We start from the raw sequence: 16,843 nt of genomic DNA on the forward strand, positions 1-16,843 counted from the left end.
TTAATTTTTCAAAAATTTTATACAATTTAAAAAGTTACTTTCCATTTACAGTTATTACAAAATATTGGCTATATTCCCTGTGTTGTACAATACATCCTTGAGCCTATCTTACACCTAGTAGTTTGTACCTCACACTCCCCACCCCTATATTGCCCCTTCCCCTCACTGGTAACCACTAGTTTGTTCTCTATACCTGTGAGTCTGCTTCTTTTCTGTTATATTCACTAGTCTGTCGTATTTTTTAGATTCCACAAATAAGTGATATCAACCAGTGTTTGTCTTTCTCTGTCTGACTTATTTCACTTAGCGCAATGCCCTCCAAGTCCAACCACGTTGCTGCAAATAGCAAAATTTCGTTCTTTTTAACGGCTGAGTAGTAGTCCATTGTGTGTGTGTATGTATACACATATATACACACATACATATGTGTGTATATATGTATATATACCACATCTTCTTTATGCATTCATCTGTTGAAGGAGATTTAGTTTGCTTCCATATCTTGGCAATTGTAAATAATACTGCTATGAACATTGGGGTGCATGTATCCTTTCGAATTAGTGTTTTTGTTTTTCTCAGATGTATACCGGGGAGTGAAATTGCTGAATCATACGGTATCTATTTTTAGTTTGTTGAGAAACCTCCATACTGTTCTCCACAGCGACTGCACCAATTTACATTCCCATGAACAGTGTACAAGGGTTTCCTTTTCTCCACATCCTCGGCAACATTGGTTATTTGTGTTCTTTTTGATGCTAGCCATTCTGACAGGTGTGAGGTGATCTCTCATCATAGTTTTGATTTGCATTTCCCTGATGATTAGTGATGTTTAACATCTTTTCATGTACCTGTTGGCCATTTCCATTTCCTCTTTGGAAAAATGTCTATATGGGTCTTCTGCCCTGACCAATATATTTAAAGACTTTTATTTGTACTGTGGAGAGCCAGGAAGGAAATTGATAAGTCTGGTATAATAATTAATATTATAATAGCTGATGGACTTCCCTGGTGGCGCAGTGGTTAAGAATGCGCCTGCCAGTGCAAGGGACACGGGTTTGATCCCTGGTCCGGGAAGATCCCACATGCCGCAGAGCACCTGGGCCCGTGCGCCACAGCTACTGAGCCTGCGGTCTTGAGCCCGCGCTCTTGAGCCCGCGAGCCACAGCTAATGAGCCCATGTGCCACAACTACTGAAGTCCACATGCCTAGAGCCGGTGCTCCACAACAGGAGAAGCCATCGCAATAACAGGCCCGCACACTGCAACAAAACTAGAGAAAGCCCGTGCACAGCAATGAAGACCCAGTGCAGCCAAAAATAAATAAATAAATATTTTAAAAATATTATAATAGCTGAATTTTTTATTACTACCATGTGCCAGGCACTGTGCCAAGTGCTTTACATGGCATTATCCAATGTAATTATCACAACAACCCTGTGAGATACTATCATCATCTCCACTTAAAAGATGAAGAAACCAAGGCACTGAGAGGTTATATAGCATATCTAGAGAATAGGAAGCTGCCGTCTAAGCACTTACAGTCTAATTAAGTTCAAGTCAAGGCATACAGTAGTTTTTAGATAAGTCCATTTCCCTACCATCAATATTTAATTTTGTTAAACTTTCTTAGTGGGACAAAGCAGATTATCTTTCCTGAAACTTTCACAATTGTTCACAGATTTGTAGACTGCTATATTTGGTAAGGGTTTAAAACCTTCTAGATCAGGGCTTCTATTTTTTTTTTGATGATTAAAAGATAAGGTTATATCTTTATTTAGTTGATCTGGACCTATAGTTAAACCATTTAAGAATTGTCCCGTGAAGGATTAAATCAATTTACATTGGGAAGAACCAATTATACAGACAAAAAACCAAATAATCTCAGTATCATGCATGCAATCTCTGAATCAGTTTTTTTTTTTTTAAAAAACATATTATGAAACGGTAAGCAGTACACATTCAAAATATGTTTCTGTAAAGATTTTTTTTTGGACTTACTATTTTTTAATGTAATGTTTTTTCTTTCTTTTCATTTAAAATTTCTTTGGAAGTACAAAGAATAAATATAAACATAATATACAATATACGTATATAATATGTAAGTATAATATACATAAAATAAGAGGAAATAAATTAGCAATTATTTCACCTTCTAGAAAATTGTGTTGATTTTTTTTCCTATTTGTCTCTATGCATTTATACACATTTTTTGCATAATTATGGTTAAAACAAAGATCTAATTTGGTACACAGTTTTTCACTTAATATAAACATTTTTATATAGTTTTATACAGTTCATAATTATAATTTTAAATGGCTATATAATATATTCTTTTTTTTGCATGTTCATATTAGCTTTATTATTTTCTACCTGCCAGCATCATTTACACAACTCTTTTTTTAAATTCTTTTTTTCACACACACACATTGTATTTTATTTTTACAAGAGATAAATAAACTGACACCAAGCATTGTAAATGCATGACCACAACAAAAGCAACAATGATTGCAATTACCAAACACGAAACACACTCATACTATGTCATAATATTGACATTCAGTCCAGTAATCCTCCACTGTAAGAGCTCCTTTACTTTGCAGTGAAAATTGATTTGTATATTTTTTGCCTCTGAGTCCTTGTAGTATTTTTTTTATTCAAACAGAAAGTCACAAAAATTATAATCATCCTCATCAGTTCACTCAGTCCCATGTAATTCATTTTTTTTATCTTGATCTTTGTTAGCACATTTATGAATTCATCAGTTTTCCATTAGAGTTCTGAAAATGCTTATTCATTCAGTTCAGCAGTATAGTCAGTTTCCAGAAACCTGTACTTGTCAGAGTCTTTTCCATGAATTCCTTGAAGATGAAACGCTTTTATAGGAACATTTTTGCAAAGGCATCAGAGTACACCCAGAACTGTCTGTAAATGACAAAAGACTTAAAAATGACCACGGTTAAAGATTTGATGAAAATTCATAATAATGCAATTGACAAGGAAATGTAGTTATTTCTGAGATATATATTTTAAAATAATAACTAGAATTATGACTTATAACATTATACCAGAACATATAAGATTTTTAGAAATTTCATGTAATGTCTGAAACATTTATATTAACATATTTCCATACAAATAACCCAAAGAAAGTTTAGTTGTTTTTTTGTTTGTTTTTTTATACTGCAGGTTCTTATTAATCATCAATTTTATACACATCAGTGTATACATGTCAATCCCAATCGCCCAATTCAGCACACCACCATCCCCACCCCACCGCAGTTTTCCCCCCTTGGTGTCCATACGTTTGTTCTCTACATCTGTGTCTCTACCTCTGCCCTGCAAACTGGTTCATCTGTACCATTTTTCTAGGTTCCACATACATGCGTTAATATGTGATGTTTGTTTTTCTCTTTCTGACTTACTTCACTCTGTACGACAGTCTCTAGGTTCATCCACGTCTCAACAAATGACTCAATTCCATTCCTTTTTATGGCTGAGTAATATTCCATTGTATATATGTACCACATCTTCTTTATCCATTCATCTGTCGATGGGCATTTAGGTTGCTTCCATGACTTGGCTATTGTAAATAGTGCTGCAATGAACATTGGGGTGCATGTGTCTTTTTGAATTATGCTTTTCTTTGGGTATATGTCCAGTAGTGGGATTGCTGGGTCATATGGTAATTCTATTTTTAGTTTTTTAAGGAACCTCCATACTGTTCTCCATAGTGGCTGTATCAATTTACATTCCCACCAACAGTGCAAGAGGGTTCCCTTTTCTCCACACCCTCTCCAGCATTTGTTGTTTGTAGATGTTTTGATGATGCCCATTCTAACTGGTGTGAGGTGATACCTCATTGTCGTTTTGATTTGCATTTCTCTAATAATTAGTTGATGTTGAGCAGCTTTTCATGTGCTTCTTGGCCATCTGTATGTCTTCTTTGGAGAAGTGTCTATTTAGGTCTTCTGCCCATTTTTGGATTGGGTTGTTTGTTTCTTTAATATTGAGCTGCATGAGCTCTTTATATATTTTGGAGATTAATCCTTTGTCCGTTGATTCATTTGCAAATACTTTCTCCCATTCTGAGGGTTGTCTTTTCATCTTGTTTATGGTTTCCTTTGCTGTGCAGAAGCTTTGAAGTTTCATTAGGTCCCATTTGTTTATTTTTGTTTTTATTTCCATTACTCTAGGAGGTGGATCAAAAAAGATTTTGATGTGATTTATGTCAAAGAGTGTTCTTCTTATGTTTTCCTCTAAGAGTTTTAGAGTGTCCGGTCTTACATTTAGGTCATTAATCCATTTTGAGTTTATTTTTGTGTGTGGTGTTAGGGAGTGTTCTAATTTCATTCTTTTACATGTAGCTGTCCAGTTTTCCCAGCACCACTTATTGAAGAGACTGTCTTTTCTCCACTGTATATCTTTGCCTCCTTTGTCATAGATTAGCTGACCATAGGTGCGTGGGTTTATCTCTGGGCTTTCTATCTTGTTCCATTGTAGATCAGGGCTTCTTAACCTTTTTTTGCGCCAAGGATCCCTTTGACAATATATAATAAAGCCCATGGATGTCTTCTCAGAACAATGTTTTTAGATACACAGAATACAATACGTAGGATTACAAAGGAAGTAAATTATATTGAAATGTACTTATCAAAATACTAAAAATGGAAAATTGTCATACAGTTATATAAGTGCTTGTTATTAATGTAAGTAGCAAGATATGGATGCAGCTCTGATAACCATGGTAACTTCAAAGTAATGATGAGTGTAAAAATATTTAAAGACATCGGTAATAACAGTAATGTGACATAAAACTGTGATTTCTACTGATGACAAAGTCACAGGTACTGCTAATACTACTGTGATCTGTTCTCTGCATTTATAATGGAAGGAAATCTAAATTTCAGTTAGAGGTTGGTGAAAATACAGATGTAATATTTTTCCCTTGAAGTTCATTTATCCCCTGATTTTTTAAGAGTTCCTGTTCTAGACCAACCACCTTATAATATTAATAACAACAGCTAACATGAATGAGCCTTTACTATATGCAAGGCACGGTGCTAAGGGCTTTACAACCATTTTCCATTTATTCTTCCTAGCAAGCCTATGAGGTAGCCTTGTTTTACAGCTCTCCGAGAGATGGAATTAATTTTCCAAGGTTACACAGCTGGCAAGTGGAAGAGAACGACAGAAATTTACTTTCTCACAGTTCTGGAAACTAGAAGTCTGAAATCAAGGTGTTGGCGGGGTTGTTTTCTTCCGAGGCCTCTCTCTTTGCCTTGTAGATGGCTATCTTCTCCCCTGGTCTTCACGTGGTCATCCCTCTGTACATGTCTATATCCAAACATCCTCCTTTTTTTTTTTTTTTTTTGGCGGTACGCGGGCCTCTCACCGCTGCGGCCCCTCCCGTTGTGGAGCACAGGCTCCAGACGCGCAGGCTCAGCGGCCATGGCTCACGGGCCCACCCGCTCCGCAGCACATGGGATCCTCCCGGACCGGGGCATGAACCCGTGTCCCCCGCATCGGCAGGCGGACTCTCCACAACTGTGCCACCAGGGAAGCCCCAAACATCCTCCTTTTATAAGGATACCAGTCATATTGAATTAAGGCTCACCATAATGACCTTGTTTTAACTTAATTACCTCTTTAAAGATCCCGTCTCCAAATATAGTCACAATCTGAGGTATAGGGGGGATTAGGATTTCAACATAGGGATTTTGAGGAGGAACATAATATCACCCACAACAGATCCCAATTGTAAGGATTCAGATTCAGTAGTTCCGGCGTGGGGACCAGGGATCTATAATTTTAAAAGGTCCCCAGGTGATTCTCATAGACAGCCAGGGTTGGGTTCCCAGCCACAGATTTTCTTAGCACAGTGCTTGGACATGGTAGATGCTCCATAAATATTTGTTGATTGACCAAGTGGTGATGCCTGAATTGATCCTTGAAGGATGAACTGGGAAGGCTGAGCCCATTTTCTAGTGCTGAGTTGAGATAGTAGATATACAATACTTAGTGCCTAGCACATAGTGAGAGCTCAATAATTGTTTATATATTATTTTACCTGACCCTTTCGAACAAACTTGAAAGACAACCTGTGTTTGCACTGAGGCATAAATGAGATAATGCATGTAAAGTACTTAAGATAGTACCTGGTACGTAATAAGTGCACAGGAAAAGGTGGCAGTGGATAGTGTTGGTGGTGGTGGTTTTATTATTTTTAGGTTCTACTGGACTGAGATGGAATCGTCTATCTCTGATCTTCTAGGTTGTATGACTCTTCAGTTTGTCCTGTTACGTTATTTCATATATAGTGTCTCCAAGCGTGCTTATATTTGAGATTTCCCTTATAACAAGCACTGGCCCAGCCACCACTACCACCATCACCAGTCATGTGGTGTGTTCATGTTGTAATCTCCAAAAGTGTATAGAAAATAGAGGAGCTGATGGTAGAAGAACTGGATCAGAACTCTGGTTGCCTCGGAAGATATTTTTGTGTAGTAAAGGGATAGTCTCTGGTTTTCTGATCAGTACAGCCCCTGAAAACATCTGGTAGAAGTGAATCAAAAGCTTTCCCCCTCTTTCTTGGGCACTTTCACTGTCTGATAGAGTGTATGTAGGCCACAAGTATGGTCCTCAGTCCAACCCAGTCTCCCCGCAAGAGCCAGTTCTTCCTTCCCCACTAGCAGCTGACGATCAGTTTTCCCCCTGTTCCCCTAGCTAGTGCAAAACTCTTACTGTTCTTGCAGAGCTTCATGGATATCGTAATGGGCATTCGTAAATGGTGGGTATCAGACTTTGCTAGCTTGCTGCCCTATTAACCCAGAGTTCCCCTCGATATAATCAATTTTCTTGCTAAAGACTTCAGTGAGAAGGCACAAAAGTCCTTTGTTTTTTCCATGGTCCTTTGTTATTAGCTTTCCACCTCTCTCCATCCTGGGAATCCTGTTTTCACCAGTCATCTCATTTTACCCAAAACAGTAGTCTTTTCCCTCTTTGTAAGGAAAAACTGTGTTGTACTTTCCTGAAGCTTGGATCTCCTCTTGAAAGAAGGAGGTAAGGGCAGAAGGAAGCCAAGTAAACCTGGGGGGTGGTTGTCAGGGTGTGGGTTGAGAAGAATGGAGGTTGGGGATGCTGTTTTCTGTCTTCTTCTCTGAACTGAGAATCCAGGCAAATTACAGAGAGCAAGGCAGGAGGAGGGTAACCATCTCACAGAGATAGCTTGTAAGGCCTCTATATTGTTTGTAGATCCCAAGCTACTGATTAGGGGCCCCTGACCTAATATAGTAGAAAAATGGTTCGTGTTGTTCTTGCTGCTGTTTTTTAATATCCTTCCTGAGGTGTATCTCCCTTCCTGTATTAGCTTTCTAAACCTTGGCACTGTGCACTCAGATTGATCTATTTACCCTACTTTCCACTCCTTGGAGCATTCTCATTTACCGTTCAGCCACCTCTGGAATTCTGGACTCGGTTTATCTAGCCCTTTGTCACCACTCCGTATGTTGACATACAGGCAGCCTCCAACTTGTACATAGGCTGAGATCTCAAAGTTCACTCTGAAGTCAATTGTTTGGAAGGTGACGTGTGTTTTTCCATAGGAGAAAAAACATTGTTAATAAATGGTAGTTACATTTCCAGGCCAGCCCACAAAAGATATTTTTTAGCTTTAATGTACTAGAACAGTGGGCCATTTGCGATGAAAAAGTAGAAAATCTTACTAATTCAGCAAAAACAAGAAGATAGTCCAAGGGAATAAGAAATGCTTCAGCTTGACTGCTGGCTGGCGCTGGAATCAAGGAGGTTGAATTGGATGAGGAAAATGGGGCTTTCATGGAGGCTCTCAAGGGGACTCTGGAAGGCTACACTAGTTCTTTGTTATTTCTAACTTCACTTTGAAACTGATCGCTTTCAATAATAATGAGTACTATATACTGAGCACCTACTCTGTGTCAGGCCCTATGCTAGACAGTTTACATACATTCTCTTCATTTCACCCTCACAAAAGCACTATGAGGCAAATACTATAATGACCTTTATTTTACAGATGAGGGAACTGAAGCTCAGAAAGGTTTATAAGCTTGATGAAGGTTATTCACACAGTACAGTGGGAAACCAAGTCTGTGGTTTCCCACTCCCCAAACTCATGCTTTACGGTATGTTACCTGGCTATTCTTTTCTTTTCCTTATCTGGGCATATCATGAGCACTACTTTTAGGGCTCTCAGCCATAATTAGAGTTGTTTGTTAGCTTACAATGTAAACAAGAATCAGAGAAATCAAGAGAGGTGGAGGGAGGGAGAAAAGGAAGGAAGAAGGGAGAGAGAGTTTTGCTAGGCAAAAGTTCAGCTAAGAAACCAGGTATAGCAGTGCTTCTCAACCTGTACTGTGCGTTCAAATCACCCGATGCTGCTTCTGTTGCTCCACAGGCAACACTTTGAATTGCAAGGCCGTACAGTGCAAATGATAAACAAAAAAAAATCCCCATTAAGCATCATTAATTCCTTGTTACTAATTTAATCGGGGTCAGCTTCTATACTGAACAGTCGCTTATTACACTCTTTTCTCCTGTGGGCTGTCCTAGGCCATTGTCTCTGCTTTGGGTCTGCCTGTCTGTTTCAGCTTATGCTCAACTGCTTTTTAAAATACAAGTGTTAAAGACATATGAGCATCTTCTACCACTCTGAGGCCTAAGCAGCCTCAATCAAGCATTACTTTCTCTTGGCACAAGCCAGATCTCTGGCCATGAGGTCCAGGCTTCAACAGCTGCTCTCAGCTTTCTCTGTCTTCCTAGGAACAGTCTTATAAAGGTGAGGCATGTAACACTGCTGTCCCAGCTCTTTCTAATTTCCTTTCTCAGAGCTACTGCCTTCATCTGGAGCAGGAAACAGCCTGGCTTTTTAAAGAGTCCAAATTTTTATTTCTTCTGCATAGTTGAAATAATACCAAGCATTAATTTAAGGCAGCCATTGAAAAGGTTCTTCACAGAGTCCTCCTGCTAATTCCAGAAAGCCAGTAAAATTTGTTTCCTGGAAGGTTATTTGCTTCATCTTGCCACCTTCTCTCCTCCCTCCCCTTAGGATTTTGATTGTGATCATTTTGAGCCATTCTTCAAGTTTTTCTTCTATTTTTAGATGCTCTGACTCATTCTTCCCCACTAGCAAGAGTCAGGGAGGGCCTTCTATTCTAGCCAAGCTCTACTTTATAAAGTAGGAAATAGTCTCTCACAGTGTCTACAAATCAACTTGATGATCTGTGGCCTGCAACGACTCCATTGCTTTTCCATCTCCTCTAACAGTAGCCTTTCTAACTCCCTTTTCAGGTATGTATTCATCCAGCCTCCACTTTAATATACTAGGTAAGTTCACATTTCATCATTGGACAAATGAAAAACTGTGCAGAAAAAGATTTGCAATCTTCTCCTTGTAACTTCTATCCATTAATCTTACTTTTACCATATGGAGCAGAAATAACCCTTCAAATGTATCATGATGCCGGTCATATCCTCCTTTAAAGGTTAACTATCTCTTTGCTAGACTAAACATGCCCAATTCCTAATCAATCCACTCTAGTTTGTAAGTGTTCACTTTAAAATAAGGTGCCCAGGAATGGATGTACTGCTCCATGTTTGGTTTGACCAGAGCTGAGTACATTAGGACTGTTCCTTCTTGTGATCTTCTAATGCAATTTTACTATTGTGTGGGCTTAAAAAAAGTCACTTCTTCACATTTATTGAGCACCTCCTTTGGGTCGGATACTTAACATCTACTAAGCAACTTCTCCAAAGGTTCAGTGGCAGAGGTTCTCTGTTCTCTCTTACCCCGTGGAGCCAGGAAATGATATAGTTACCCTCTTCCAATCCTTCTTACTGTTATCTACAGCCCTCCAGGTCTCTCACTTACTGAGCACCTCGGTACCTCACTTATAGTCTCCCCAACTCTGGCCCTTATCCTGAGTGACTTTAATGTCCTTGTAAATGACCCATCTACTAGTTTAACCCTTTCAATTTCCTGCCCTCACCCCACCTTGCCACAGAGCCGCGACCCTACACATCCTAACCTCCTTCCTTCTTTTTTTTTTTCTGCGGTACGCGGGCCTCTCACCGTTGTGGCCTCTCCCGTTGCGGAGCACAGGCTCTGGACGCACAGGCTCAGCGGCCATGGCTCACGGGCCCAGCCGTTCCGCGGCATGTGGGATCTTCCCAGACCGGGGCACGAACCCGTGTCCCCTGCATCGGCAGGCGGACTCTCAGCCACTGCACCACCAGGGAAACCCCCTCCTTCCTTCTTGTCTTGCGGGAACTACTTAGGCTTTGGAGCCCATTTTCTCCCACCTTCTTGAGGACCTTTCTTCATCAGTTATCCCCTCTCCCATCTGTATCTTCAACCACTCTTTGTCTTTTTACTGGCTGCTTCCCATCAGCATTTAGATATGCTTAGCTTTCTCCTGTTCAAAAAAGAAACAAACATGGACCTAGAGATTATCATACTCAGTGAAGTAAGTCAGACAGAGAAAGACAAATATCATATGATATCACTTATATGTGGAATCTAAAAAAATGATACAAATGAACTTATTTACAAAGCAGAAACAGACTCACAGACGTAGAAAACAAACTTATGGTTACCAAAGGGGAAAGGGAGGGGGGGAGGGATAAGCTAAGAGTTTGGGATTAACAGATACAAACTACTGTATGTAAAATAGATAAACAGCAAGGTCCTACTGTATAGCACAGTATCACAGAATCACGTTGCTGTATACCAGACGGTAACACAACATTGTGAATCAACTATACTTCAATTTTAAACAAAGAGAAACAAAGAAGCAGAACTCTCCTTCGACTCTGTCCCTAACTGGTGCTCACCCTATTTCTTTCCTCCCACTATCATAGAAGCTTTTCAAAAGAGTAGTCTACACTTATTGTCTCCTTTTCCTCACCTCCCATTCAAAAGCCAGCCCCGCCTCCCTCCACCCCCCAGTCTGGCTTTTCTGACCCCAGAACACCACTGTTAACTGCTCTTGTTAAGGAAACCAATGACATCCTGATTGCCAAATCCAACGAACAATTTTAAGTCTTTGTTTTACTGGACCTTTGTTTTACTGGACGTCTTTCTGCTGCATTTAACATCTCATTCTCGCTCCATGTCTGTCCTCATGCCTCTCTTGAAAAAGAAAAAAAAAAGCTACTCCTTGGCTTTGATGATGCTGCTCCTCTCCTGATTCTCCTCATTCCTCTCTAGTTGCTCCTTTATATGCTTCTTTGTGGACTCTTCTTCTGCCACCCGTTAAGTGCTGGTGTTTCCCAGGATGTTTCTCATTCTACACCTTTCCCTTAGATCATCTCATCCATCCCCATGGTTTTATCGACTGTGCTGTCGACTCCCTAATCTATATCTATGGCCCCAGACCTCTCTTGTAAGCTTCAAGCCTTAATACTCAATTGCAACTAAACATGTGGGACATATGTCCCACAGGTACCTCAACACCAAACTGTGTGTCACAAATTCATCTTCCTTTTCAGATCTGTTCCTCCTGATCTACCTACCCCATAACTACAATTTTGGTGACTCAGAACTTTATCCACAGTAGTCCAGGCCTGAATGTTGGGAGTCATCCTAGACTCTTCATTCAACTACTTACCAAGACCTGTTAAGTCTATCTTCTAAGTGTCTATCTGGTATGTCTTTTCTTTATATTACTACATTGTATTAGTCCAGAGTCTCCATCATCTCTTTTTTTTTAACTACTAAAATAGCTTCACAAATGGTCTCCCTGACTCTTGGCCTACTCCCCTTTAATCTTTTCTCCATATTGGTACTAGAATGAGTTTTCTGTAACGCATATCAGATCACATCACTCTCTGCTTCAAGCCCTAACTTGGTTCTCCACTGCTTACTGGTAGAGTCCAAACTGTTCCACATGCCTTACAAGGTCTTTCACAACCTGGCCCTGGATACCCTTCTAGTCTTATCTTCTATAATCCTTTCCTTATCTTCTTGCCCAAATGGTATCAAACTGAACACCCCACCATGCCTCCATGCCTTTGTACACACTGTTCTTTCTGTTTAGAATGACTCCTTGTTTTCCAGCCAAACCCTTATTCACCTTTCAGAATTGGACTTGGTGTGTGTCTGGATAGATACACAAGAAACCAGTGACAGTGATTTGCCTCTGCAGAGAACAGGGTGGCTGGGGCACAGTGTTGGAAGGCACACTTGCTTTGCCCATCTTTTTGTACATTTTATATTTTGTACCACAAATCTGAATCGGTTATTCAAAAAATAAATACAGGGCTTCCCTGGTGGCGCAGTGGTTGAGAGTCCGCCTGCCGATGCAGGGGACACGGGTTCGTACCCCGGTCTGGGAAGATCCCACATGCCGCGGAGCGGCTGGGCCCGTGAGCCGTGGCCGCGGAGCCTGTGCTCCGCAACGGGAGACGCCACAGCAGTGAGAAGCCCGCGTACCTCAAAAAATAAATAAATAAATAAATAAATAAATACAATGTGGTCATTTTTTAAAAGACTCAGGGATCATGTCCCCCTAGAAGGTTGTCCCCCCCTCATATTCCTCCTCTGTAGTTTTCTGTCCCTTCTCTGTGCTACCTCTGGGCCTAGTATGTGCTCCTATAAGTAGAATAATCACATTGTGTTGGAATTTATCTTGTAAGTTGCCTGTCTCCCCTGGTTGTGAGCTCCTTCAGGGTAGGGGCTGCATCTCATTTCTTATTTCCCTAGAATCTAGCACAGTGCTCCATGAATATTTATTGAATAAATGAAGAAATGAGTGAATAAATGAATGAACTATGGGATTATAAAATTATAAAACAGGACTCTTAAGCCTGTGCTCTTTCAAGATCTCCCTCACTCTGTCCTTTTGCCCTGTGTTGAATCTAAAAAGTAATACTTCACATTAATCCCTAAGTATGATCCATCACCTTGTCAGTTTGGGTTCAATCATCCAAGACTGCCCAGATCTGTTCAAAGTCCCTCCTAGCTCTGTGTCATCAGCAGCTTTGATATGTACTTATATCTCTTATTCTGGGTCACTGAATCACAGAATTGGAATAATTTGTCTAGTACCTGCTGTTTATTGGACACCTACAGTATGTTAAGCACTGTGCGAGGTGTTTTCATCTATGACATTGTCACAGCATTTGCTTCAAGGTGCGTGTTTTTATCTCCGGTTTACAGATGAGGAAATTGAAATCAGTGTGGTTAAGTACTTTGCCTAGGGTCACATTGCTAATAAGTGGTAAAGCTGAGATTTGAACTGAGGTCTTTTGATTTCAAAATGTATACTTGCTTCATAACACTTCACTGGTTAAAAAGGGTGTCTACATTGCCCGACTACCGGGCAAGGGGTTCTCCAAGGTTGGCTTGAACTCCTCGGTGCCTAGTGCTCATTGCTCCCCAAGGCAGCCCATTCCAACTTTGGACTGCTCTGACCATTTTTATTTATTTTTTTTTTTGGCGGTACGCGGGCCTCTCACTGTTGTGGCCTCTCCCGTTGCGGAGCACAGGCTCTGGATGCGCAGGCTCAGCGGCCATGGCTCACGGGCCCAGCCGCTCCGCGGCATATGGGATCCTCCCAGACCGGGGCACGAACCCGTATCCCCTGCATCAGCAGGCGGACTCTCAACCACTGCGCCACCAGGGAGGCCCTGCTCTGACCATTTTAAAAGTTCTTATTTGTAGGAAGCCAAAATTATAAATGAGCTGAACAAGACACAGCCAATAATAAAGCTTTTTGGCTCACTCCTAGAACTTCCCTTCTAGTCTGACACCAAATCATTCGTTTGTTCAATCAGTTACAGACTAATTTTAACAAACAGCTGGAGCACCCAGCCTATATTCTGCCATCTCATCTGCAATGAAATTATGGGAAACTTTGTCTAATGCCTGGATGAAATGAAATCCACTATAGCTATCACATTCTCTGATCTGCCAATCTAGTAACCAGGTCAAAAAAGAAAAAAAAAAAAAAAGGAAATGAAGTCTGGGAGGGATATTTGTTTTTTAACGGGGCAATTTGTCAATGACTCAAAGTAATGAGTTTCTAGCAGCAGACTTTCAGACACCATTGACAGGCTGTCAGGAAGATGATTTTGGGGCAGTGGTCTTCCTACTAAGTAGGAAGGGCCCACCGTTTTCATTGCTTTGAATTGTACAGCACCTGGTTTTATTTAGGCTCCCATTTCAGGTTTCTATGCTTTTATTTTTCTTTGTGTTCTACCCTTGCACATGTTTTCTCTATCCGGCTCTTTCCCTAAATTTCTACACCCTCCCCACAAACACACACACACACACACACACACACACACACACACACACACACACACCCTCCTTGTCATTTGAGAATCAGTGCACGCAGCCCTTCCTCTGGACACCTTCTCTGGTGCCTCCAAACTGGGTAACTGTTTCTCCTCCTGTGTGATGTAATGGAAAGTGCACGAAATATCCATCACAAAGTAGATGCCCAATAAATGTTAGTTTCCTTCTCCCTTTCTCTGGGTATTTCACTAAAATAGTATTGATCACACCATATCATGTTTTCTTGTTTACTTGTCTGGCTTCATCAGTCAATTCTGAATTCATGCGTTCTATCATTCAACACATATTTATTGCATGTCTACTGTATGTGCAAGTCATTGTTCATGCTAGGTGCTGTGGATACAATAATTTCTGAAAATCATACTTTCACTGTATCTTTTTCATTTTTGCATTCATAGCACTTAGCATAGTGCCTGGCAAATAAAGATTGCTCATTATAGGTTTGTTAAGAGAATGAATTTCCTCAGAAGAGTTTCTCAGAAGTGTGGTCCTTGGACTACTTGCATCTGGATCACCAAAGTGTGCAGGTTAAATGTTAAATGTCAGTTCCCAGATCTTGCTCTAGATCTGCCGAGTCAGATTCTCTTAAGGGTGGGCTTCGAGAAGCTGCATTTCAGTCTAGCTCTGCAGGTATTTCTTTCACACTAAAATTTGGGAACCATTGCAAAATAGGAGTCAGGGAAGGGGGAGAACTAATGCATATTTTTGAAAAGTGTAGCTAAAACCAGTTGAATCATTTTTAATGCCTCTGACTACAGTAGGAAAATTTAGTAAAGGGGGAAAAGGGCATTCATTAAAATTATCTGGGAAGGTTTTTTAAGTAGACTTGGAATATTCAAATAATTAAATAAAAGTCTAAAGTCTAAGATGATGAGTGGAATTATTGCTAATAAAATCTAATCTTAATTTAGTTCAGATTTATGATGCCAGAGAGTTCTTATTTTTATAGAGCTTCTCGTGTACTTGATAGTACATAGGGATTCTGCCTAACCTAACAACACAATATATTGATTTCCATATTATAGACTTGAATCACAAATTTACTATTTTAAATCATAAGAGAGTATGCCACAACTGTATTTGTGCTTTGACCCTGATTATGTATGTGTTTTATCTGATGCCTAGTGCTTGATCAGGGTGATAGTAGTGCTCATTCTCCATTAAAATTTGATCCATTTTACTGTTTTATGCCCTATTTTCTGAGAGCGTACTGTTATGAAATGTGTTCTTTGGTAATAGATGAGGTATGTAAGATCTGAGTCAACCAAAGGTAGCGTAACTTCCCTTTCAGGAAGACTTGCAAAATTGGATTTTATGACCATGTTCCTGGGGCTTGGAACTTTCTATTTTTGGTTTGCCTTGATGTGATCCTCATGGTCAAGAGCTGAGATGTCTGTGCATCTGGGCACAAACCTCTTAAATATACACAGGTTTGTATTTCAGTTTCCCTCCTTGTAACTTTACTTTTGTTGAATTTAATTTAGGGTTTCTTTGGTGGTGATACTGCTGCTACGCTGGATTGGGAACTGCTGCCCTCACAGCGCCCACTGGGCACTATGTCCAAGGACCTGAGAATTCTGTGCAGCGACTCCTCCCTGGAGCAGAGTGAGTACCAGGGCCAGCTGTTTAGTAGCAACGACGATGAGCGTGAAAAATTACTGATGGAAAACTCCACACTGTATGTGGGGAATCTTTCCTTTCATACAACCGAAGAGCAAATATTTGAGCTCTTTAGTAGATGTGGTGATGTCAAGAATGTTTTTATGGGCCTGGATAAAATAAAGAAAACGGCACATGGTTTCTGTTTTGTAGAATACCATAACAGAGCTGATGCCAAAAATGCCATGCGATTCCTAACTGGGACCCACCTAGATGACCGTATTGTCCACATAGCTTGGGATCTAGGCTTTAGAGAGGGCAGACAATATGGCCATGGCCAATCTGGGAGCCAGGTAAAAGATGAATTTTGTGAAGAGGAGGCTTTGGAAAACAGGCTCAGGTCCGTGGTAGGAGAGTAATCCACTGGAGAAAAACCTGCAACTCTAGCCCCTCAAAAAATCTATTAAAGAACAATACCAGGTCAGCAAATCGCCCATTTCATGACAAATCTAAATTACTTTATTTGCTGGGCAGAAACCCTTTTGCTGTATCTTTCTCTCTTAAATGTTATTAAATGGTGCGAACAAAAATAGTCTCTTGTTCTTGTCTTAATTTTGACAAATGTTAAATTTTCAGATTACCAGTTTGATCATCAGGTGGTCAAAAGTGAAGTGTTCTTCAGGAATAAATTAGGTATGTGAGATATGAGTCATGAAAAGCACAACTTCCCTTTCAGGAAGTGTCAGTTGGATTTTATGACCATGTTCCCAGGGCCTGAAATGATCATTTTTTTAGACTTTGAATAAAATGAAGTCAAATAATTGGAAAACTTTAAAAAATTATTAAAAGAGTACAAGCACATTATTTTAAAATATTAAAAAATCCAGAAGAGTCTATAATGAAAGCAAAAATCCTC

At 40.1% G+C, this 16,843-nt stretch overlaps 1 protein-coding gene across 1 annotated transcript; it reads left to right on the plus strand.

Moving 5' to 3' along the window:
- Window positions 1-15,884: 15,884 nt before the first annotated feature.
- On the plus strand, window positions 15,885-16,346 carry NCBP2L (nuclear cap binding protein subunit 2 like; the record flags this gene model as incomplete). The annotated part of the gene is made up of 1 exon (XM_079727392.1): window positions 15,885-16,346. The coding sequence occupies one exon, from the start codon at window positions 15,885-15,887 to the stop codon at window positions 16,344-16,346; it is 462 nt and encodes a 153-aa protein (XP_079583518.1).
- Between the last annotated feature and the right edge of the window lie 497 nt (window positions 16,347-16,843).

Source organism: Hyperoodon ampullatus, assembly GCF_949752795.1.
Source record: "Hyperoodon ampullatus genome assembly, chromosome: X".
NCBI classification, from domain to species: Eukaryota; Metazoa; Chordata; class Mammalia; order Artiodactyla; family Ziphiidae; genus Hyperoodon; species Hyperoodon ampullatus.